The sequence below is a fragment of the Mandrillus leucophaeus genome, unplaced genomic scaffold (assembly GCF_000951045.1).
Source record: "Mandrillus leucophaeus isolate KB7577 unplaced genomic scaffold, Mleu.le_1.0 Scaffold6, whole genome shotgun sequence".
Taxonomy (NCBI): Eukaryota; Metazoa; Chordata; class Mammalia; order Primates; family Cercopithecidae; genus Mandrillus; species Mandrillus leucophaeus.
In genome coordinates this window covers 6,653,557-6,677,438 of record NW_012106474.1, presented here as the reverse complement: position 1 = coordinate 6,677,438, position 23,882 = coordinate 6,653,557, and the positions used below count along the sequence as shown (strand labels likewise).

Genomic DNA, 23,882 nt, shown 5'->3' with positions numbered 1-23,882 from the left:
GCTAATTTTTATATTTTTAATGGAGTCAGGTTTTCGCCATGTTGGCCAGGCTGCTCTCAAACTCCTGACCTTGGGGGATCCGCCCGCCTCAGCCTCCCAAACTGCTGGGATTACAGGCATGAGCCACTGCACTGGCCTGTTCTCTGTAAAAGGAGCCCTGTGATGACACTGCACTGGCCCAGGTAGTGCAGGCTCGTCTTCGTATTTTAAGCCCAGCTGTTCAGCAGCCCTGATCCCCTCTGCAGCTCCACATCTTCTCTGCCCAGGGACCTCACATCTTCACCAGTTCTGGGGATTAGAGTGTGGCTCTCTTTGACTTCAGACGAGGTGACAAAGAGCCAGAGGAAGAGAATTCTTGGCATCAAGCTAAAGAGTGTGCTGCAGACCTGACCTCCCTTTTCCAAAACTCGTGTGTGGCCTGACACTGGAGGTACAGCATTGGCTAGGGATCGGGGAGATGGTCCAAATCGCTGTTTGTTTTTTGTTGTTTGCGCTTCATTGGTCTGGTTTATTTACGATTAGAGAGATTTGAGGGATCCCATGTTGAGGGAATGGGGCCAGTGGAGTGAAAAATGTTGAAAGTCTGGGAAATAGGGGCCATTTGATTTCATGACTTGGTACATGCCTAAAAGGTGTGTCTGGGCTGGGTGCGTTGGCTCACGCCTGTAATCCCAGCATTTTGGGGGGCCAAGGCAGGCGGATCACTTGAACTTGGGAGTTCAAAACCAGTCTGGGCAACATGGCAAAGCCCCTACCAAAAATACAAAAAAATTAGCCAGGTGTGGTGGTGTGTGCCTCTGGTTCCCAACTACTTGGGAGACTGAGGCAGGAAGATTGCTTGAGCCTGGGAGGTGGCGGTTGCAGTGAGCTGAGATCACACCACTTCACTCCAGCCTGGGTGACAGAGCAAGACCCTGTCTCAATATATACATACATACATATATACATACATACATAAATATATACATACATAAGTAAATGTAAAACTAAAGAAATAAATCAAAGGTGTGTGTGACCTGCTCCAAGGGAATCTTGCCATAGACAAGGGGGAAAGAAATTCACTGTTGCTGGAGATGGGAAAAGCAAACCAGAAGTGGGGTAATCCAGTTCTGTTTTCCAGTCATCCCGATATTAATGTAGTTCTTAGGAAAGCACACCTATGTGGCTCCCGGGGGATGATGTCGAGGCACTGCACGTGGGGCACACGGCCCTCTCCAGCCTGGCTTTGCAGAAACCAGAGGCCCTAATATTACGCCCTTTGAATTTCCCGAGGGAGTGGAGTTGGCTGAGTGCAAACACAGGGCGACGTCTGCGAGCTCGCAGCGCAAACGTGGGAACCCCAGCATGGTCTGGCTGCAGAGCCTGTGTACTTTTCCAATCAAACCCGCATCTATGGAGAAACAAGACATGATTCCTACCAACTGCTTTTCAAAATATTTGGAGTTGCTGATTCTTTACTGTTTCTGGTCCTTGTTTCACATTGCTGATATTTTCATTGGTAACAAGCGGTTGCTCGCATATCTAAAAATGAAATAACGGGAGGCCTATTGGTTCCTGAATACAAGGGCTAGAAAGGAATGAATGGAGCCTCCTTCCCACTTCCACAAGCGTTTCCAGTGAGGCTGAGGGTTGTTCCCACCCTTGAGAGCGAGACCTTCCCCTTCCAGGGCAGACGGGTGGCCACGGCCTGTCCTTCCCCTAGGTGTTTTCCCAGCAGTATGGCAGACATACGGATTTTCTGTGTGTAGAACCCAGGGTGGGGGAACATCGCTACTTTAATAACAAATAAAGCCAGAAGATGTCCAAATAAGAACAAACATGATTGACTTTTTACATACTTAAGGTTAGGAAATGTGAGCTGTCAGGGCAGACACCTGAAGTCCTGGTTACTGGCCACCCTCTGGGCTGGCTGGGGAGGGGTGGCCGCTGGGAGGCTTTGGGCGCTTCCTTGATCTCTCTGTGCCCTTTGCTCCCTTCTCAATGCAGCACCACAACCCAGAGGAGCCTCCATTGGCCGCCCCCACCGTGCTGAGGAGGGTGCCACTCAACACCTGGAGGGTTCGGTCCATTCATTCCTCCCAGCATTCCCCACACTTACCGAATCAGAAGGCTCCTCCCCAGCCCACCCCCTCAGAGGCACGGAACTGCTTGGCATTTTGCCTGGAGACACTAACCTTTATTCTCTGCACCCTCTTTTCCCCTAAATACAATGGCACCGACATTGGGTGTTTTTTGGGGAGGGGGCGGCACAGGATAATTTAAAGCCATTGTAATTTTTGCTTTGTCCACTCTGGGCTTCCCTTGTCATTCCCAAATCCCAGAGGGGTTTATGACACGGGCAGAAAGCAGGCATTTGGAATGATTCTCCTTTCTCCTTCTTGGTGTTTGTTTTGGAAACCGGATGTCATCGACTGTATTGAAGGATTTATGCTGAGGGAAAAGGAGAGACAGTGGCTTTCGATAAGGGGAGGAGGGGAGGGGAGTCCAGCCTGGAAAGAGGACAGCAGCGTGGACGGTGGACGGGGACCCCTGCCCCCGCGACGGTGCTGCGCTGGCCTGCCCTCCCTGGGGAGTCTGTCATCAGGACCCAGGCCAGGAGCAGCTTCTCAGGAATGCAGAGAGGCCTTCCTTGAACACTTGGAACAAATCTGAGCGTCTCCCAGGAACTGAAGGACGTCCCTAAAGACGAGTGGGATAAAAATTCCCTCCACCTGGCAAAAAGGGAGTCATCAGACTTGAGATTTGAAAATGAATTGGACATTTTTCTTCCACCTGGACTGTAGAGTATTGCAGATGCCCACTACACACCCATGTGCTATTCTTCCAAATAAGAGCGGCAGAGCGAGTGACCGTATGCCTGCCACCTAGGTGACACAATTGGTACTCTGACTTCCTTATCTGTCCCTCCGACCACATTTTGTGCTGACGTCTTTGAGTCGGTAGTAAAGTGACGAGTCTTTACCCCTAAATAATTCAGCATTCAGCATGTCTACTAAAATAAAGACATTCTCTTTTAAAACCACAGACCATGGTTACTTAAGAAAATCAAGTAGTGACTTCCTGTCTGCAGACACCTAGCAAATATTCACATTTCCCACTTTTCCACAACATTTCTTCTATAGCTGTGTTTTCAAATAAGAATCCATATATTTGGTTATTACCCCCTTTTATTTATTTATTTATTTATTTAAATTTTACTTTAAGTTCTGGGATACACGTGCAGAACATGCAGGTCTGTTACATAGATATACATGTGCCATGGTGGTTTGCTGCACCCATCAGCCCGTCTTCCAGGCTTTCGGCCCCGCATGCATTAGGTATTTGTCCTAAATCTCTCCCTCCCCTTTCCCCCTAACCCCCAACAGGCCCCAGTGTGTGATGTTCCCCTCCCTGTGTCCATGTGTTCTCATTGTTCAACTCCGCCTTATGAGTGGGAACATGCAGTGTTTGGTTTTCTGTTCCTGTGTTAGTTTGCTGAGAACAATAGTTTCCAGCTTCAACCATGTCCCTGCAAAGGACATGACTTCACTCTTTTTCATGGCTGTGTAGTATTCCACAAAGTGTATGTGCCACATTTTCTTTATCCAGTCTATCCCCCTTTTAACAACATTTTTTATATACATACAATCCAGCCATCTACATTGCATGATGCACTGGTTTTCACGATAGTCACAGAGTCCTGCTCTTTTCACCTAAAACAGTCACTCTTAAAAAAAATTATATTGACATTTTTAAAAGACCAGGCTGGTTGTCTTATACCCTCTCTACTTTTGGGATTTGTCTGATTATTTCTTTCTGTGCTGTGGTTGAAGTTATATTGGTTGATTCTAAATCAATAAAATTGAAGTTTGGTCTGAGGTTTAAATGGTTATAATTAAGTTGAATAGTTTGCTAACACTTCACGGGTGATGATCTGTGATTCCCACTGTTGAGGCAGGAGAATGGGGTATAGAGGCAGGGAACATAAGGCCAGTTCACCCCCCATTAACTGTGACAGGAAGTACCCTCTCCATAGGGGGTACACCAAATAAATGACTTTGTAACTTTACTTCATCCTCTTCATTTACATAAGGTGTATACCAGGTAATCAATGGAAACCTCTAGAAAGTAAACCCCAAACAATTCTGTAACAGGGATCCTGAGCCCCTGTGCTCAGGCCCAATCCCACCTTGTGGAGTGTCCTATCATTTTCAATAAATCTCTACTTCTGTTGCCTCATTCTTTCCTTGCTTTGTTTGTGCGTTTTGATCAATTCTTTGTTCAAGAAGGCAAGAACCTGGACACCTGACACTGGTAACACTATCAGTGATGCAAAATTAAATCAGCTCACCCCTGAGGGGGTAGGTGGCCACCATGTCCTGTTACAGGTACAGTAAGCTTTCCCCTTTGCAATCAGCAGGGATGCTGCAGGGTGACACATGACTCATGCAACTCCCCAGATCCCTGAGCACCTGCCACCTCTGTTCATGCTCCTTGCCTGAATCCTTAAGTCAAGGGAGTTTGTAAATGTCCATTTCTTCCACATTGATGGCTATCATTTCTTCCATATTGTTGAGATGTCATAATGTCATTCTGAAAAACAGCTTTTCCTCATCAATCTGGTATGTAATCTATTAAATTGGGGAATATTTTATTCTATAATTACTGCTTTTGAAGTAAGGAATTGGTGTAGTTGTCACCTCTAAAACCACCTAATGAATTTATTCCTTCTTTTTATTTTGAACATTATGATAGACATGGATTTTCTTTTTTTAATGTAATATAAACAATCACAGTCCTTCTTCTTCATAGGTTTGTTGAGAATGTATTCAACGTATCATAAAATTCACCCTTTTAAAAGTGTATAATTTGTGGTTTCTGATCCATTCATAGAGATTTGTAGCCATCACCACTATCTAATTTTAGGACATTCTCATCACCCCAGAAAAAACCCCTCTACATGCACAATCACCCCCAGCCCCAGCCCTGGGAACCATTCATCTACTTGTGTGTCTCTATGACTTTGCCTATTCTGGACATTTTACATAAATGTGGTCTTTCGTGACTGGCGTCTTTCACTGAACAAAATGTTTTCAACATTCATCCATGTCGTGGCATGTATCCATTATTCAGTTTTTTATAAATCGTATTCCACTGTATGGCTAGGCCACTTTTGAGTGTCTATTTACTCAGCTGATGGTCACTTAGATTCTTTCCATTTTTTACATGAGTAATGTTTTGGTGTGGCCGTGTGAACATATGTTTTTATTTATCTTCGGTATATTCCCAGGAGTGGAATAGCTGGGTTATGTGAAAACTCGATTTTTAACATTTTATGGAAAGCTTAAAGACTGTTTTCCAAAGCGACTGCATCATTTTGCAACCCCGTGATGTATAAGGGTTGTAATTACTTCACTTCCTCACCAATATTTGTTATTGTCTATCTTGTTTATTTTACCCATCCCAGTGGGTGTGAAGTGGTATGTCACTGTGGTTTTGATTTGCATTTTTCCAATAACTAATGATGTTGAACACCTTTTCATGAATTTACTGGCCATTTATGTATCTTCTTTGGAGAGAGGTCTATTCAAACCCTTTGTCCATTTTTTTTAATGGGGTTATATGTCTGTGAGAGCTCTGTATATATTTTGGATATGAGTCCTTTATCACATACAGGATTTGCAGATATTTCCTCCCTGTCTATGAGTTCGCTTTTTACTTTTTGATGGGTTCCTTTAACTCACAAAGGATTTTAATTTTAGTGAACTCTGTCTTATTTTTTCTTTTGTTACTTGTAGCATTGTTGTCATAGCTAAGAAGTAGTTGCAGACCTCACGGTCACTTGGGCGGTTTCTGCTAAAATGCCATCTCATCCGTCAGAGGTGTCTACCACTGTCCATCAGCCTCTGTCCCTTCCCTTGCCCTATTTTTTTCATTGCTGTTGCCATCACCTGACACTTTACATAATTATTGCATGTTCATCATCTGTCATTCTACTCAAGAACACACAATCTTTGACAGCAGAGTTTTTAATTCCTGTTGTGCATGGCTGGATGCCTGGTGTCTGGGATACAGTGAGGCTTGTTATGTATTCCCTACAGCTGAGGAAATTATAGGCAGACAAAAGACAAGGCAACTGGCCCACCGGCAGAGCTGCAGCACAAAATGCCATGTCCTATGAAGCAAGGAAATTGGGCAGCTGGGTTTCTGCTAAACACATTGGAGGAATGCAAAAGAAGCAAGAAAAAAAAAAAAAACCAAAAAACCCAAAGACAAAACAGACATCATTATTAAAGACCATGTGTCCAAGGAAGACTTTGTGAATTGAAAATTATTTTACAGATAACAGTAAGTATCCTGGCAGAAGAGAGCAGCATCCCTGGTGTGGTGGTGAATTTCACACATCAACTTGACTGGACTACAGGGTGCCCAAATATTTGGTTAAATATTATTCTGGGTGTGCCTGTGAGGGTGCCTCTGGATGAGATTAATGTTTGAATGAGTAATGTCTTTATCAGCTCGGACTGCTGTAACAAAAATACCATAAACAGTGTGGCTCATCAGTTACAGAAATACATTTCTCACGGCTCCGTGGGCTGGAAGCCAGAGGTCAGGATACCACCATACCATCATGGTCCAGTGCCAGGGAGGGTCCACTTCTGGACTGCAGACATCTGACCTCTCCCTGTATCCTCACATGACAGAAATAGAGTGAGCTAGCTCTCTGGCCTGGTCTTATGAGCTCTATTATCATGACATAATTACCATCCTAATGCTTCTCCTCCAAATACTATTGCATTGGGGATGATAGTTCAGCACATGAATCTTTTCCAAAGGGGTCACAAACACTCAGACCCTAACAGGTAGAACGAGTAAAGCAGGTTGCCATCCCATGTGCTGGCCCCAGTCAGTCTGTTAGTAGCCCTTAATAGAACAAAAGGAGGAACAGGAGACAATCTGCTCTCTGCTACAGCTCAGACATCACTCCTTTCTGGCTTTTGGACTGGAAATCACACTGTTGGTTCTCTGACTCTTAGGCCTTTGGACTCAGATTAGAACTTCTCCCAGCAGCTTTCCTGGGGCTCCAGTTCATGGATGGCAGATCATGAGACTCCTCAGCCTCTGTGATTGTGTGAGCCAATTCTTTATAATACATCTCACTCTCTTTCTCTCTCTCTCTCTGTCTCCAGAGATCCCAGACTATATATATATACTCTCTCTCTCTATATATATATACACACACACACACACATATATAATATGTATGTTATTACTCTTACTCTCTTACTCTCTCTCTCTCTATATATATATACACACACACACATAATATGTATGTTATATACACATATATATATAATATATGTGTGTGCATATATATATAGAGAGAGAGAGAGAGTAAGAGAAAGCTAATACACCTGGTTAGATTCAAATGGACCATGAAGGTTGATATGGTTTGGCTGTGTCCCCACACAAATCTCATCTTGAATTGTAATTCCCACAATTCCCATGTGTCATGGGAGGAACCCAGTGGGGGGTGATTGCATTATAAGGGCGGGTGTTTCCTGCACTGTTCTAGTGATAGTGAATGAGTCTCACAAGATCTGATGGTTTTAAAAACGGGAGTTCCCTGGACAAGCTCTCTCTTTGCATGTTACCATCCATGTAAGACATGACTTGCTCCTCCTTGCCTTCTGCCATGATTATGAGGCCTTCTCAGGCATGTGGAACTGTGAGTCCATTAAACCTTTTTCCTGTATAAATTACTCAGTCTCGGGTATGGCTTTATTAGCAGTGTGAAAACAAACTAATGCAAAGTTACTAGGCTGTTGAATCATTGGATAGGTGTAGCACTTTTCTTCTGAAGGAAAAGCAATTCTTACAAAGAAAAATTAGCAATTCCTTTACTGTGGAAAAATTAGCCACTGATAATACACGAATAGCACCTTGCTGTGACTCAATACTGTAATGCATGTACTTACATATTAACTCTACAGTAAATTCTGTGTCATTCCCATTGCATAGTCACCAGTCACCAGCTTCAAGTTAAAGAAATCTCTAAGCTACTAGAACCAAGAATGGGAGAGGCAGAATTGGCTACACCTGTATAGCAAATATAGAATTCACTGGTATCAAATGCAAGTGTAAAAAAAAAAAAATAACTACTCTTCTAGAACTATATAACTTGCCTTGAATTCCTAATTTCTCTGTTTAATTTGATTTGAATTCCTAATTTATCTAATGCAAGAAATTTAATACAGTCATCATGTTCAGGAAAATTCTCTAAACTCACTGCTTCTCGAATTCATTTAGGTTTTTAAATCATTTAAAAGCCTTTTCCCACATTCTTCTCCCGCCTGAGTTTTAGGTGTGAGTTTGGGGAAGTTGGAGGTTGAATGTGGACTTTGGAGCAGGAGTAAGTTAAGGGCCCTTGCCTTGCTGTGCTGCCCATATGACTGCCATTGCAAGGCCCTTGCTGGCTCTGGCCTCTGCCACCTGTCCTCACTGATGTACTCTGTGTCAGCGTATGCTTATCTGGGCCAGTGTTCACTGAGGCAGTGTGACCCCGTTGGACCTCAAACCCATGGCATTGTGGCCATGAAGAACTGGACCCCATGTCATAACCATAAGCTGATTCCCTTTGGGGCCACTGCCTGCACAGAGCTGGCCGTCAGACTTGGTGCACCTGGTCACCTCCGCTCTTGGTCATTTCTGTCCCCTGCCATGTAGGACCGTTCATGGAACTTTGGGATGTACCACAGGCTCTGAGCTCTAGAACAAAATCAGGCACAAGGAGCCTCTGGGTTAGAGTCTGCGCACCTGCTCTGGGGGTTTTCTGCCCTGACTTTCTATCCCCACGGTTCCCACCTTGGGGGAGAGCAGGGCTGGGCCTCTTTTTGGAGGCAGCCTGTTGTGAATTGCCTTCTTCCTCACATTCCTTCCTTCCTCAGTTCAGGCAACCCTCATTGCTGGGGGCTCCTGAAAACATCTTGTTTAAGCCAGATGGTTAGCTTGTAAATACGAAAACTTCTCCCAATACTTCATCTACTGTGAATTTCCAAATTATATTTTGAGAAAGAAAAGTGGAATGCTGTTTGTTTCTTTCTCTCAGACTTCCTACTCTTGCATCCATCCAGGCAAGGAGTGAAGAGGAAGGAGCATTGCTCATGAAGAACTCGATGCTTTGGGACAAGGATCTTGACTGATAACTTGAATGTTTTATGTGCCTTACTTTAGTCAAGATGCAACGTTTACCAACAGGCACTGAAGCAAGGAGCATTTCAGGACATCACAGAGCTTACAGATGGAGTCTCAGAGCCTCGGTGGGCTCAGGTGCGTACCCCTACATCCTCATTTACCAGCTACTGAACCGCTCTGCATTTCATTTTTCTGATTTTTAAAAGAGGGGCCCTCTTACACGTAATTCACAGAATTGTTATGAGATTGAGTTTGGATGAGTAGGACGCAAGAGTGCCTGCAAATAGTAAGTGCTGAATAGATGTTAACCTCTATTATTTCCGCCTGGGCAGGGTGCACATCACAGCCCCATTTCATCATGAAGGGGGGTCAAGGGAGTACATTCTGGGGACACATCACTGACCGGCAGAAACAGGCTCTCGAGGAGATTCTCAAATTTATGTTTTCAAGAATGAATTGAACCAACAGAAATCAGAGTAAAGTCACCCCAGTAGAGAGAATTGTATGTGACATTCTCTAAAGGACATGGGATGCTCAAGGAACGGTGTGACTTCCCCAGGACTGAGCCACAGGCCATGGCAGGTAGGAGGTCACCTGAGTGCCAGGTGAGGCACTTCCGCAATGTGCTATTCTGTAGTAAGGAAGGGCCCAGTAGCAGGTTGCTGGCACTTTTCTCAAGGGAGAATGTCAAGAATACTGCAGGCGCCTTAGCCAACTTCTATTTTAAAGCAATTAAAAAAGATGAGGTTCAGCATGAGGAGGCATGATAGCCTTCTGCAATTAACTGGAAGATTGTCAGGTGCAAAGGAAGTGGACTTCTCTGTGTGGCTGCAAGCTCAGAACTAGCATGTTGGAACAAAGATCATAAAGCAACAGGATTCAGTCCAACTTTGGATAGAACTTCCTGGCAACTGCAGCTGTCAACCAGTGGTCTGTTTTGCCTCACGGTAGAATGTTTTCCAACTCAGGTGTGGTTTGTTGAATGAGTATCTATCAGAAATGGCAAGTAAGGGATTTTGCATTGGCTGATGGGAGATTGTACCCATGACCTCTCAGTCCAATCCCTAACATTCCTGATTTCACAGGCATAATCCTGTTATGCAGGAGACTTAGGAATCAGGGTGGTCTGATACTTTGCTTTTTTAGGTGATGCAAAGTAAAGCAGGTAAACGTTTTCTTAATGCATATGAATTTGTTTGTATACCTTAGTCATTCTGTATGTTAAAATGTTTGAATCTGTTTTCTTTTTAATGATGACTTACCATGCTCTAAGGTCATCCTTTTGAGCAGGAGTTCTAATTAGTGACATAGACATCAAAAAAGCTAGACATTATCTGAATATATACAACTACCAGCTAAGAATTTTGAAGTTGATATTTCAAATAAATTCCTGATTTGATTCTTCTAGTCACTATCCTTTGCTCTTCACAGTCGAGGAAACGTCTAGATCTGCAGTGGAAGGCGTTTTTTTATTTCTGATAGTGGGCGAAGGGTGTGGGAGAGGAAAAAGCTGTAGACATGCAGGGGCATGCTTCTGTCTGGTTTCTGTCTCATCAAGCTCAGTTTCCTCTTACGAGAATTGAATCAATTGCGGGTTTTTGAAATTAAAAATTGTAATTAAATATCTGAGATCTTCAGGTCTTTAAATGCGTGCTTTCCCATCCAGACTGCAGTAACTATGATCATGAAAACAGTCCTTACGGAAAGGCACAAGTGCACAGGAATCCATGGCTAAGTGACTTTGTCTTTGGCAAGATGAAGGTGTGAGGGCCAACCCTACAGAAACATGACATCCTGTCCTCTCCTTCTAATCTCTTCTCCTTCCATTCTTTCCTTCCACAAACTAGGTGCCTAATAAAATGCCTGTTGAATAGATGTTTGTTTGATAAGTGTTGCTTTTGAGGATTCTTCTTGCATTAGGAAATGCATGTGATGGAGAAATTTTACTCTCCTCAACACTGTTGCATTACAGTTGATGGAAAAATCAAAGGTATGCACAGTTAAGACGAGGATTCAAATTCAGATCAGCTTTACAGAGTGCCCATCTGCAACTTGAATTACTAAATAACTTTATGGATATATTAGCTCATGAAATTTATTTTTAGCTCAGCATTTTGTTTCACAGGAAATGAATATTTAACAAAAATCCTGTCTACTATATGTATAGTGCTATGCATCCGTAGGGCATTCCATTAGTAAGAGTTTGGTATTGGAGAAGAATTCCTTTTCCTTCTAATTCACGAGGCTATGGACACTCATATGTTTAAGCCTCTCACATTTAGCTCTAATATGTTTAAGGTTAGGGAGGATCAGGGAATAAAATTTAACTTTTTGGTCTTACATATTTATCATTTGCCTACTCATTTGATGGCAAGCAGAGATAGTCAAAATGAAAACATAATTTCTTTACCCAGAGTTTTAAAGATCATGAGTATACTTATCACTGTGTACACAGTATGTGAAGTTTTAGGCCTGAATGTGTTTTCCTATAGAAGAAAGAATCCCAACATGTACACATAAACACACATGCACCACTGCGTTTTGCCCAGCACTTCTCTTTTCAGGAGGGTGTGCTTTTAGTGAGTGTGTATTTGCGTTGTTGACACAAAGACTCTGAGGGCCAGGGAAGCTCCCAGGGGAGCCTGCGGGTTGGCACTCAGGGCTGCTGGCTCAGTAACCTGAAGCCATCACTGCAGCACCACGGGCTCCCTACACACTATCTGAATCTTTAAAATTACAGAATGGACTCCGAGTTAGTAAATCATAACATTTAGCATTTTATACTGCCTTGTGCTGTCTGGTAGAAAATAGGTGAAGCAAACAAAACACGTTAATTCAATGTAAACTTGGTGTTTTCTAGGCAAACAAGGCCTAGAGTGTTTTCAAATGACCTTTTGTGAAATGTCTATTATCTTCCCCACAAATGAGAGCAAGTGATATACGTGAAAGATATTTTAAAAACTCTGTATTCAATTATTCACACCAAATGATATCCATTAAAATTATGAACATTTCTAAATATATTTCATGTATCATACATATATATATATTTTATGTGTATAATTACATATCAACAAAAGAATTCTTGCTGCTTTAACCATGTAAGTAAAACAAAGATTTTGCAATATAACACTCATATATGCATATATACTGGCTGTTTGAATTATGAATTTATTTACAACTTGCCTAGGTTATAATAAATGATTACTGTTCTATTATACAAACATAACAGTGTTTTTTAAATACAAAGACTGCAAATGAATACATGAAAAAATTACACACATGTACAATATTTATAATTTATAAATGCAAAGTTAAGACCTCTTTAAATTATTGCACTTGCGCATTTTACAAAGATTTTTGTCATACATATAAAATCATTTTTTAAAATTTACTAACTTATCAACTATGATAAAGTTAGATACCGTTAACTTGAAATTCTTTCTCCTTCCAACAGAGAGCCTATTAAAATTCTGGACACAGGTTCATTGACTCTACAAGTCAGTTCTTTATGAGCATTGTAATTTTGACAGCATATAACCTGTATTACTCTCCAGTAGTTTTTGGTCAGCAAGATTATCAACAGCAAACTCTCAGATGCCTTAGCTACATATGGATCTAGGATCTCTTTTGTTCATATAGTCATGTAAAGAAAGCCATCTTGTCTTCTCAGGAAGAATGAAGATGCTGCATTTGTACAAATTTTGGTAACTATTTCACAGTGTGTTGGGCAAGCATGTAATTTCAAATAGGTAGGGGCATTGTATAGAAACACCTTCTCTGGGTAAATCTATTACACTCTCAACTTGCACATGAAATGAACACATAGCATATACACCATACGACAGATCATATGGAAAATAATATTCCTATATGTCATTTATATAGGCTATTGGAGATACAGCATAGGACTGGGTATTAAGGTGAATAAAGAAAAAGACAAAGGCTGTAACGCCCATGATATAATATTTCAGGTGGGCTAGAGGGTTAGATAATACACTTTTAGAGCTTAATTTACAATAGAAACAAAACCCTTCTACTTAAACTTCTGCAAATACACAGTACCTCAGAGACATCAGAGGAAAACTGAAATGTGTAAACTGACTTCCCTACTTAGTAAGCCCTGGATTCAGCTGTAAGTTTCCACCTTGGTCCTGAGGTGACATTATCCTTTGCCTCACAGGGCCACACCTGGCTCTGCGTGCCATTGATTAGTTTTCTCCCAGTTGCAGGAAAGGGCAGGTGGGCTCTGTATGGCTTCGCAAGCCCTGCTCTCCATTGCTGGGTTGAGAAGAGAAACACCAAGTGAGGACATCATTGCTTCTTTGGATGTTAAATGTATTTCTTGGGTAACATTAATGTCTTTCTCTTTGTTCTATCTTCTTAATTTAGAACCAGCACACCGTTGACACTTTTTAAATTTTTCTTGCTATTTTTATCATATAAAATGCATCCAATGTTTCAGACAACCAAAATATTCCGTTGGAAAAAAGACAAAAAAGTGTGCACTGCATTGGATATTACTAATTTAAACAATATAAATGGTTAAAGAAGCCAGCAAAATATGTATTGGCTAAATACTGATGCACATGTCAAGATCTCACGGCCATGCGCTGAAAGCATGGGGAAACTCTAATGGATGACATACTTGGCTGATCTACATTTTACATCATTTAAAAATCAGCTCAATACTTGCAATAGAAGAGATTCATTATAGTGACTAAATAAATACAGTCTTTAAAGAATTAAATCCTAAATAAAATCTGCAAAGTGTCAAAAGCAAACATATGTTTGAAATATGTAAAGACAGAAGTGATTTTAAAAATCATGCTTAGGTACCTGAAACTCCCAAAATATCATATCATAACCAATGTCACAGTTCTCTGAAGTTCTTGCCGAAAAGACTGAATCTGAACAGTTCGCTGGTTATAGTCACCAGGGTATATGTCAATGAAGTCAAATAAAGGACAGAAATCTGATGAGGAGAGGATGATCCTATTCATTCAACTTGATAAAATGAACTGTGAGTTCCTGTAAATATTTTCAATTATAGTTAAGCAAGAAAAGCAAAATAATAAATACATGAATGAAGAATTAAAATTGCAGTATTTAAAATAAAGGCACAGGCCAAGGCAGGTGAATAATTTAGTCCTATTAAAGCTCAAACCTTAATTTCGAGTTAAAAGACAAGAAACACAATACCCAAACCTAAACCTATTAAAAAACCCAGGTATCTAAGGATTGATGCATCTATTTATATCCTGTACAAACATGTCTCGTATACACAAACATACCAATAAAGAAAAATTAACTGAGATTTTACAAAATGAAAAAAATCTAAAAAGCATGCCAAAAAAGAGGAAACCTATATTGAACAAATGTAGTTTCCAATTAGTTGTTTTTGTTGTGTGGAGAACGAGTCACCTGGGGCACCACTGTAAACATCTGTACCTTCCTTTTCCATTGAAGAGTCAGGAATGGGAACGATTGTGTCTAATATTTTGGTCTCTTTTGCAAGATGGGTTTTTCATACACCTCTTAGAGAGAAGTACAGCTGGGAAATGGACCAGAGGCTTTGCCCTATTAATACAGCTATTTTTTAGAATTAGTTTCCACATCCATTGTATTTCCTTTGACCCTTTTCTAATTAATTAATTCACATTGCCTGAATTCAATATTTCATGGTATTGGCAGGCATTTATGTTTCCAAGGACATTTTCAGCTAAAAAACACATTCACTGTGTCCAAAAAGATAATGGAATAATTGCATATGACCATAAAACTTGTCTATTATAAACCAACATAACCAATATAAGTGTCTGCAAATTGAATATCCTACATATGCTCGTAGCTGGTTACTAAATTTATACTGGGTGGAAAATTTGGCACAATACACAATACGACCTTAATAGGAACTCATCAAAGCTGTTGTTAGTAAAAACCATCTCTTGGCTTCTGGTGTCACATTGTTCTTTTAAGAAAAGATCTGGGAAAAGGACAAGAAACAGAACTCAAAAGTCTGTCTCCTAAACATCTGACAAAATACAAAAATACTCCTAACTGCATGTTTTCCAAAACAAATTATTAACTAAATATCACTGCATCCCGAGTCCTTTTATTTTAGGTAAATCTGTGATTACTAAGTAAATCTGACACATGGTAAAAGCAGTATTGACAGTTTACATCAGAATACAGTCTTTTGTTCATGCTGTGCTTCTATTACGACAATATTTCACAAGAAATTAACCAACCAGTAAATCCAATCACATTCCTTTGGGAAACTGTTCTAAATAGAGATTACATAATACACTTGACCATAATAAATTAAGAGAATTTTCTGTAATAACCTAAAAATGTAAATGTAGCCATGAGATTCCTACCGCCATAATTATTTTCTATATTAAAAAACAGAATTCATACATTCTTTTAAAATTCTTGTAATTAAACAATAATCTTAAATAATTTATATCCCTTCCTGAAATTCAGTCTCCAAGTTAAATTAGATAACTAAATTAACTTTTGTGACTAAAGTTGTATTTGGTAGAATCCAGCTTCATAAATTTGTATGCAGAAAAATATTTATCTTGTTCAAATGCAGTTATATGAATACACTAACACAAAAATGACACTTTCTTGTCAACTGTCAAGTAATATGCATTTTCCGTCAAGAAAAATCATTGCTCTTAAAGAATGGGAGAATGGGGTTGATTTATATTTTTTCCTACATGTTTGCTTCTCTCTTCCTCTTTCCTTCTGTCTCTCGTGCGTGTGTGTATGTGTATGTATCATATATACACATATGTATATGTATGTTTACATACATGAGTGTGCATCCTATATACATCTATGTGTGTGTTCTACATATATTACATCCATCCATATATATATGTGTGTGTATATATATCTAGCCACAGTGGTATTTCTATCTCTTTCGTTATTACATTTTACCTCATAGTGTATAATGAAAATAGCAAATGGAGCTCCACGTAGGGAAGATGGCAACTTTCAGAAGCCCACAAGAAAACTGAACACATAGTGTTAATTTTAAAATAAGAACAGTGCTTATGTAGAGCCAACTCTGCCACAACATAAATAAACCATGTTGTAGAAGCCTCTGATTTAATTTGGCACAAACCAGGCTCATATGAACAAAATGCCTATGGTAGTAAATATGTAGAAGCATATTTTTCCATTTTATTCAAACTGATATTCCAGTTTCCTGCCACATGAAACGTGAATATGTTGTTATGATTGGCCTGTCACTTCCTGAGTGAGTCTCTGTCTAATTCAGGTTTGGAGATTACTGTGCCATTGTGCTGAAAATCTTTAAAGTATTAATATGCACCAGAAGTGACTGCTTTATAATCTTTGTAGGAAGAAGTGCAGAGTATTACTTTTGTATTTTTCAAAACACTTACATTGTATAGTAATACTAGTCAACCAAAAAGCTGTATAGAAGAAACCATCGAAATCCACAGACTTCTATGGAGTGATTTGATCTGTGAGACGAGTAAAGAGAACAGAAAGAAGGTCCAACATGATTGTACTGCTTTCTGCTTCTGTGTCTGTGCTATGGACAGAAAGCTCATGAAATATGACCGTGCAGCATGTGGAAAGAGATAAATGAGAGGTGACTGCAGCAGGTCAGAGTACAATTACAAAGGACACATTTTATGGTTTGATGTTTAAAAGAGAAATGTATGGTACTTTAATTAAACAATGTTTAGAATTCATCTTTCGTTGTGAATGAGAATCTAAAATTCTGCAATGACACAAAGTGAAACTATGAAGGAATCATTATGAAAAATGCACCCTTTATGTCCATAAGACTTGTCCATTCAAAAAATTGTGATGCCTTGCTTTTATTTTGTTCTTTATGCAAAGGGTTCAGTAAAACTGCCAAGACGACAACAAAAACAATTTTAAAAACTGACATCTTTTGAACTGCTACTTGAAGTTCTGAGATTTATTGTAAGGTATACCTCATCTCTTCTCAAAAGGACAGGAAATCTATTTGTTTCAGTGTTAAATTTATTCATCTCAGCCCTTTAGTTTTAACTTAAAGAATTATGTTTAGTCTAACTAAATTCATGAAGCTCTGAAATAAGAGTCTGACGTTTTGCCATCATTTCTTACCCTGTAACCTCAATGACATTTGTCCTGAGGCTGTGGACTACAACTCAAGTTAATTACAAGTAGGTCGTACATGAACATTCACCATTCACAATAGTAATGTGTAAAAATTCCTATTTATAACCAACAACATCAAAGCAACATTGATGTGAAAGCCCAAGTACAATACCATAATAGTACCATGTTAAACCCTTATTAGAAAGATACAATGGAAAAGTACCCCTTCTGAAGAATTTTTGTCCATTTCCTTTAAGGCCTCAGCAATATTAGCCTATTAGAAAAGGCTGGTTTGCAAGTCAAATGGAGTCACTTGGCCAGCTGATTTCTGAACACGGGGGTGGTCCTGGTTACTCAGTGTCTACGATGCCCCACAGAAGAGACTGGCAGGAAGTCCTCTGCTTGACTTATTTACTTGATGTTACCTTCCTGAAGAGGTTTGCACCCAGTTACCAGGTATAGATTCCCCTCACCCCCCCCCCCAAAAAAGGAAAAAAATGTCAAAGAAGCAAGATGATCTGTAGGTGGGACAGTGTGTCGGGGTGACCAGTGCTCAATCTTCAGATGCAGCTGCCTTCTGAGCCACGGACGGGGATGAAATCCAGGTTGCAGTCTCCTCCCCTCGAATCACCTTCTCCCACTGATTGAGATTATCCCTAGGGATAAAAGATGCAGTTTCAGGGGAAGCTGAATAAAGGATTTCTGGACTTTGTCTTGAAAACTAACCAAACAGTCCTGTGGCATAGCCCTGCACAACGGCATTGTGTGGGGCCCTCCGACATGGTTACCAGCATGATGTGGCCAGGCGGGCTCCTGTGATGGCTGCTCAGGAAAGAGATTCAGAGGCGCCAGAGGGTCAGGGGCACCTTGGTCCACCCGCTCTGGACCGCGAACGCAGCAGAAATGCTAGGGCTCAGCATACGTCCTTTCTTAGAAAGGATTAACTTGAACAGGGAAAGAGCTCTAGGTTTTAATACTGAGGAATATGCAGGATCATGGAAAGGAGGAGGTCCCAGAGCAGTAGGAACACTCGGTGACAACAGGGACCTTCCTACTAAGAAGTGTCGACAGAGCGTCTCCCAGGAGGCCTAAACCTCACCATCTTACACTTGCTCTTATTCTGAGCAGTGTGTCACATGTACAAAGTCATCCTAAGTTACATCTGGCACAAACTTCTGAAATTTTCTTGTTATAGTAAAACCATGCTAGTGCTCTGGTAAGTCCTCACCCAAGGCAGTCTCATTTCTCGAGTCCTCTAATCTTTCTCTCTCAGTGTCTGTAATTCAAGTGTCACAGGCATCATAATCTTCTCTAACTGTGTGATCACAACCACTGCAAAACCATCATCTTACTCCCCACAGTTACCCCGGCAGAGCTCTTAGCCAAATCGCTGCAAAACCATCTTCCTCTACACGGCTACCCCGGAAGAACTCTTGGCCACATTCCTGTGTAAAGTCACATGGCAATCTTGGCATTGCGAAATACAAAACTCCTATGAGACACAGTTTTACAATTCTCTCCAATTTCTTTTAGCAAACATTCTAAGACACATTCAGACAGACAAAACCCTAAAATATAACTGAAAAGTGTGGCTCTTTTAACTTTTGTAACATATCATGAGGTATTATTTTTCCAGACCCTAGAGACTTCCGATATATTGGAAAAAGCCATACACTAATTTTGGTATGTTTCCTTGAACACTGAGGATACATCATAAACTTTTTAAGCGTTAATAAGATTAAAATGGCCTTTAAGAGGTTATGTGGTCCAGCCAAGTATACTGAAGCAGGAATGAGGCAGAGCTGCCCACACAGTGGACACCGTGTTCTCAGAGTTCCACAAGGAAGGCACCTCCATAGCTCCCTACAGTGCTGGGCACACGCAGTCAGCACTCATGCCCTGGCTTCCAAGTACCTGGCATAAAACACACAGGATTTCTGGGCAGGAAAGGACTTCTGAAGATTGCTTAGTATTTATTTAAACAACATCTTTGAATTTACATTGATATTCCACTTTCTCTTTAATTTTGCACAAAATTTTATAACCTAATTCCCTCAAGAATGATCTGGCCTCACACTCCATATTGCCCATTATGACTCAGGCTTTTGTAATAAGGTAAGATTTTAATAAACTAACCAGGGAGTAAGGTCAATTAAGGCTCAGCAAAACAAGGTGGGATGCTACGTTTATCTCCACAGGAGCAGGGAGGAAGGAGAAACCATTTCTTATATTATATATATAAAATTTTAAATATTGCCTATTAGTCTTGTTTTCCTTGAAAAAAGTAGAAAAAAAAATTCAACAGCAGAAGATAAGAGTATATTAAGTTTCTGGTTTTGTGTAAAACTCTCTGGCCAGTGTCTGTCCTCCGTCCTCCCGCAGGGCATCCACTCCAACCCACCCCAGGCAGAGCTATAGCTAAGTAGTTAAAACATGGCCCAGAGCCGTGAAAAGACCCACATGCACAGCTGCTGGCTATAACCCTTTGACTTCCTCAGAGGGAATTTTTAAAGTAAAATGAAAATCTTTAAAAATACCCAAGGTTCTTAACTGAGTTCACTCTTTTAAAAGGATAAGAAAGGAATAGGGAGAAATATGAATCTAGAAGAGATAACGATGCTTCAATGTCTTGTTGGAAGGAGAGAAAGACTTAAAGACGAAGCGGTTATCCAAAATTTAAGGTCCCCTTCTTCCATTTAAACAACAAACTGTGTGATCTCGTCAGTCTCTTCCTGCTCAGGCATCCTCAATAGACACCACTGCCTTGTCTTTTTTAAAAACAGCATTGGGCGGGTCCTCTGCAAAATAACAATAATAAAAAAAAAACTTCTTCCTCCTTTTTGGTGTATGAAGGACTTGATATGAACAGACACTTCACATACACATAGCGTACTACTTAGGGACATGTTGTGGCTGTACGAGTAAAGAGAGCCAGGAGCCCCTCTTGCAGGACCGACTCCACGTATCACTTAGCAAAATGAGGCAGCCTGGTCAAGGGCTTTCTATCCCAGGCCTGAGGACCTCCAGGGACAAGGTCCCCTCAGCACAGATGCAGCTCTCATAAGGCTTGAAACCAAGCTGGTCCTGCAAGAACCACACACACGCCCTTTCTGAAAGAAACACCTGGTACCCCACCCAGACTGAACGTGGGCGTACGAAAGCAGGAAGGACCTCCCACACCGAGACACAGACTCTCCCAGTCACTGGGTCATCTGGGCCCTGAACTGTGTCTGGCCCCAGCCCCCAGCCTGTTCCCACTGTCCCTCTCTTCAGAGTGCGGCCAGAAGAAGCTGCCCGAGCACCCAAGGTGCCTGAGGCTCGTCTTTCAGGAGAATTGAACCAAAGGGGAGAAGTCACGCCCCTGGGGAAGCCAGGCAAGGAGGCCCCGAGCCCCTGAGCACAACAACTCGATACCTAGACAGACGCACAGACCACAACACACTAGTGGAGTAAAAAAATCCTATACAGATCTCAGTGATTTTAGAAACAATATTGTTACAGCTCGAACCATAGTACATACCTGCATGCTTTAAGGAGAGGCTCCGTGGGAGGGAGGATCTGGGTAAGGGTTGTATAGCAGGGAATGGCTACGGCATTGTAGAACCCAAGCTGCCTCCGTGCGAAAACCACGGACAAGAAACAAAAGTGCATATTAGCAATTCTAGTGATATTTGTATTTCTTCAGTGAAGGTTCTGTTTCTGAGGCCTAATTATAAAATTACATGTTCTAGTTTTGCTGTATGTGATATTTAGGTTCCATGACTACTATTATAGACTGTATTTTAAAATGCATTAAAATGGATTCTAGAAATAAAACACATGAAGATTCAAAACATATTACAAAGGTTAATACCTACTGAAATCTAAGACCCAAGTACATTAAATGATATTCTGCTAATAGATCAGTCAGTTGATCATTCAAGTGCTGTGTTATCTCCAATCACCTTTAGTGCTTTCCTGCAGACACTTCAACATAAAGCCTGCGATTCTTCCGCACATATGGCTCTTCCCGCCCTCATGCTCAGGTTTGCAGCAGTACTTTCTGCTTGTCTGCTACTCTTGGCTTTGGTGCCCTGTGTGGTGTCCCAATATTTTACTCATCCTCCCAGCCCTCTTACTTGAACTCAAATAAATGTCATTGGTTTTATCATAGCTCTTCCCATTTACTGTTCTTTCAATAGATCACATTTCAAAGTTTAAAAATCTGTCGTACTTTAAACAATACACAGAGAATATTTCATTAGGAATTCTGGGTCACTGTGCAAATAAGACTGGCCACCTAAAGACCAGATGTAAAAGATATGTGACTCTTAGCCAGATAACACAGCTTGTCCAGACATAAGTCACTGGCCAAGTGGCTGCATCATGTACAAGATAAATAGCTCTCTAGATGAGGTGACCCCAAATCACAGCTTACCAATTTCTCCGAAGTACTGAACTTCAGTGATATGCACTGAAGCATACAGGAGGATAGAATTTATGTGGTTCCTTTTTGCTTTCTCCTGTTACAAAGTCTATCGTCATAACACTCTTACTAGAATAGCACCTGCGTTATTTCCATTTTTAACTTTATGGCTCATGCAGAGACTTTCTTATTCGAATATTTAGCAGATGACATGGGGCAGAAGGTCCCAGAAAAGATACTAATTATCAGAAATTAGAGTATTTCATTATTACGGCAAATAATAATTTCACAGTCATCAACTATTTAGAAGCAATATGGTTGGTAGAATATTAACTGATCATAGAACTTTTTCTTTAAATCTTTATTAGGCTGTAAATGAAAATCAAACTATTCTAAAACAAACTATTATCTTAATTAAAAACACGAGAGCAAAACCCATATTGCTGACAGCATGAATGAGAAATTTCCAGCTATGCCATGCCTTCTGTGGGGATGACTGTAAACTACTGGGAAGGAAAAACCTTTAGCTCCCTATCTTAAATAATACAAGAAGACACATTCCAAACAAGTTAATCAATCAAATGCAAAGTAATAAAGAGGAAACTAAAGAAAATATAGGCAAATATATTTACTCTCAAGGTGGGAAAGGACTTCTCAAATACATTATGAAAAGCAGACACCAAATAGGAATGACTGACAGCTGTGACTCCATATATGGGAAAATTCCATAAACAGTGGTAAAAGGTGACAAAAACTGCAAATACACCCACAGCAAACACAATAGGTATTCAGGATCCGTTTCAAATCAAGAGGGAAAAGTGCCCACGCTATCAGAAAACCTAGCCAGGGGCATGAGTGGAGGCGATGGCCATTCATTCAGTCTCTTTGTTGTACTGGTGCCCTCTGTGGGCTGTGGACTTGCCTAAATTGTGTATAAATCAATTTTAAATAAAGTAGGGAAATTTGAGAACTTATCAAAAACCTGTGGATTTTTTGAAACATTTTCTAAACTTATCTGTATCATAATTATTTGCCCACGACTAACTTCCTTGTTATGCCATTAGAAGATTAGATACTTAACAAAAACCATACTCTCAGAAATACATTACACCACACATACACGCATGCAAAACTAGCGAGGCACAGACCTCTCAAAACATTGGAAAACAAACATAAATTATGTAGTATGACCTGAAAAGAGGATAGTTGATGTCAATTTATGTTGAGACAAAACACAAAATGCACTAAAGTACTAAGCATTATTTGTCAGAAAAAATGAACCTGAATCAAAATCTATAATGTAACTCTCCAAAAATATTTTTGTTTAGCCAATGACAAAATATTTTCTGCTTGTTAAAAATAAAACAATTCAAAATCTTCTACCCCCTCTATTTCAAGTCAGAAAAGAAAGCCTATTTACTGCAATGGCAGCTGAAGAAAGGAGTGCTGGCAAAGGTAGTATGAATTCTTTCAATCCACAGAGATTTCCTAACTTTGGTCTTATTGTCCCCAAACTCCATCTAAAGGGAGAAAGTTTCAAGTGGTCCTGGCTTCTGTCCCCTGAGCACTAAGTCTTTCCAGTCCACAAGGCAGCCAGGCCCTCATGATTCCTCACTGTGGCTTTTAGCCTTGCGACCAAAATCAGTGGTTGGAGTTGGCCATCAAACCCAGATTAAGAGTATGAACTCTTTTAGCATCTACTTTCCTGAGTGTCTTAGGAAGTGAAGGCTCATTTGAGTAGGTGATTATTCAGTGTAAACAGCTGTTCTTTTTCCAATTCTCAATCCTGTAAGATAAATTTCTAAAGTTTCCATATTAATAATCACCAGATCTGCCTGTAATAACCCATTCCCTTAACATATTATATGATGACATATGCTTTCCATTCATGTATGATTTTATGCCCATCTTAAACTATTTGACTTCAGCAATTACAATTTACTTTAATAATTCATACCTGGCCTTGGGGGACTTCATCCTTCTTGTCTCTGTCCATCATAGGAATAGGCTGTATTCCCAATTTCTTCATTTCATCACCCTAAGATGAATGGGGGGAAAGTCATGCTTTCTCAAATTTCAAATTGTTATACAATTTTGATATTATTGAAATATTCCCTTTATTCATTAATTTTCTTCAAAACAAATAATGTTTGTTGCTGTTAACTCAAGGAAA

General features: G+C 40.4%; 1 protein-coding gene across 1 annotated transcript in view; it reads right to left on the bottom strand.

Moving 5' to 3' along the window:
- Positions 1–12,122: 12,122 nt before the first annotated feature.
- Positions 12,123–23,882, bottom strand: part of PDE10A (phosphodiesterase 10A) — a 286,932-nt gene continuing 275,172 nt past the window's right edge. The window contains exons 20-22 of the mRNA XM_011999635.1: positions 23,667–23,747; positions 20,825–20,913; positions 12,123–17,960 (exon numbers count right to left, since the gene is read on the bottom strand). Coding sequence (XP_011855025.1) covers positions 17,858–17,960; positions 20,825–20,913; positions 23,667–23,747 — 273 coding nt within the window. The 3' untranslated portion in view covers positions 12,123–17,857. The remainder of the gene's footprint in view (positions 17,961–20,824; positions 20,914–23,666; positions 23,748–23,882) is intronic.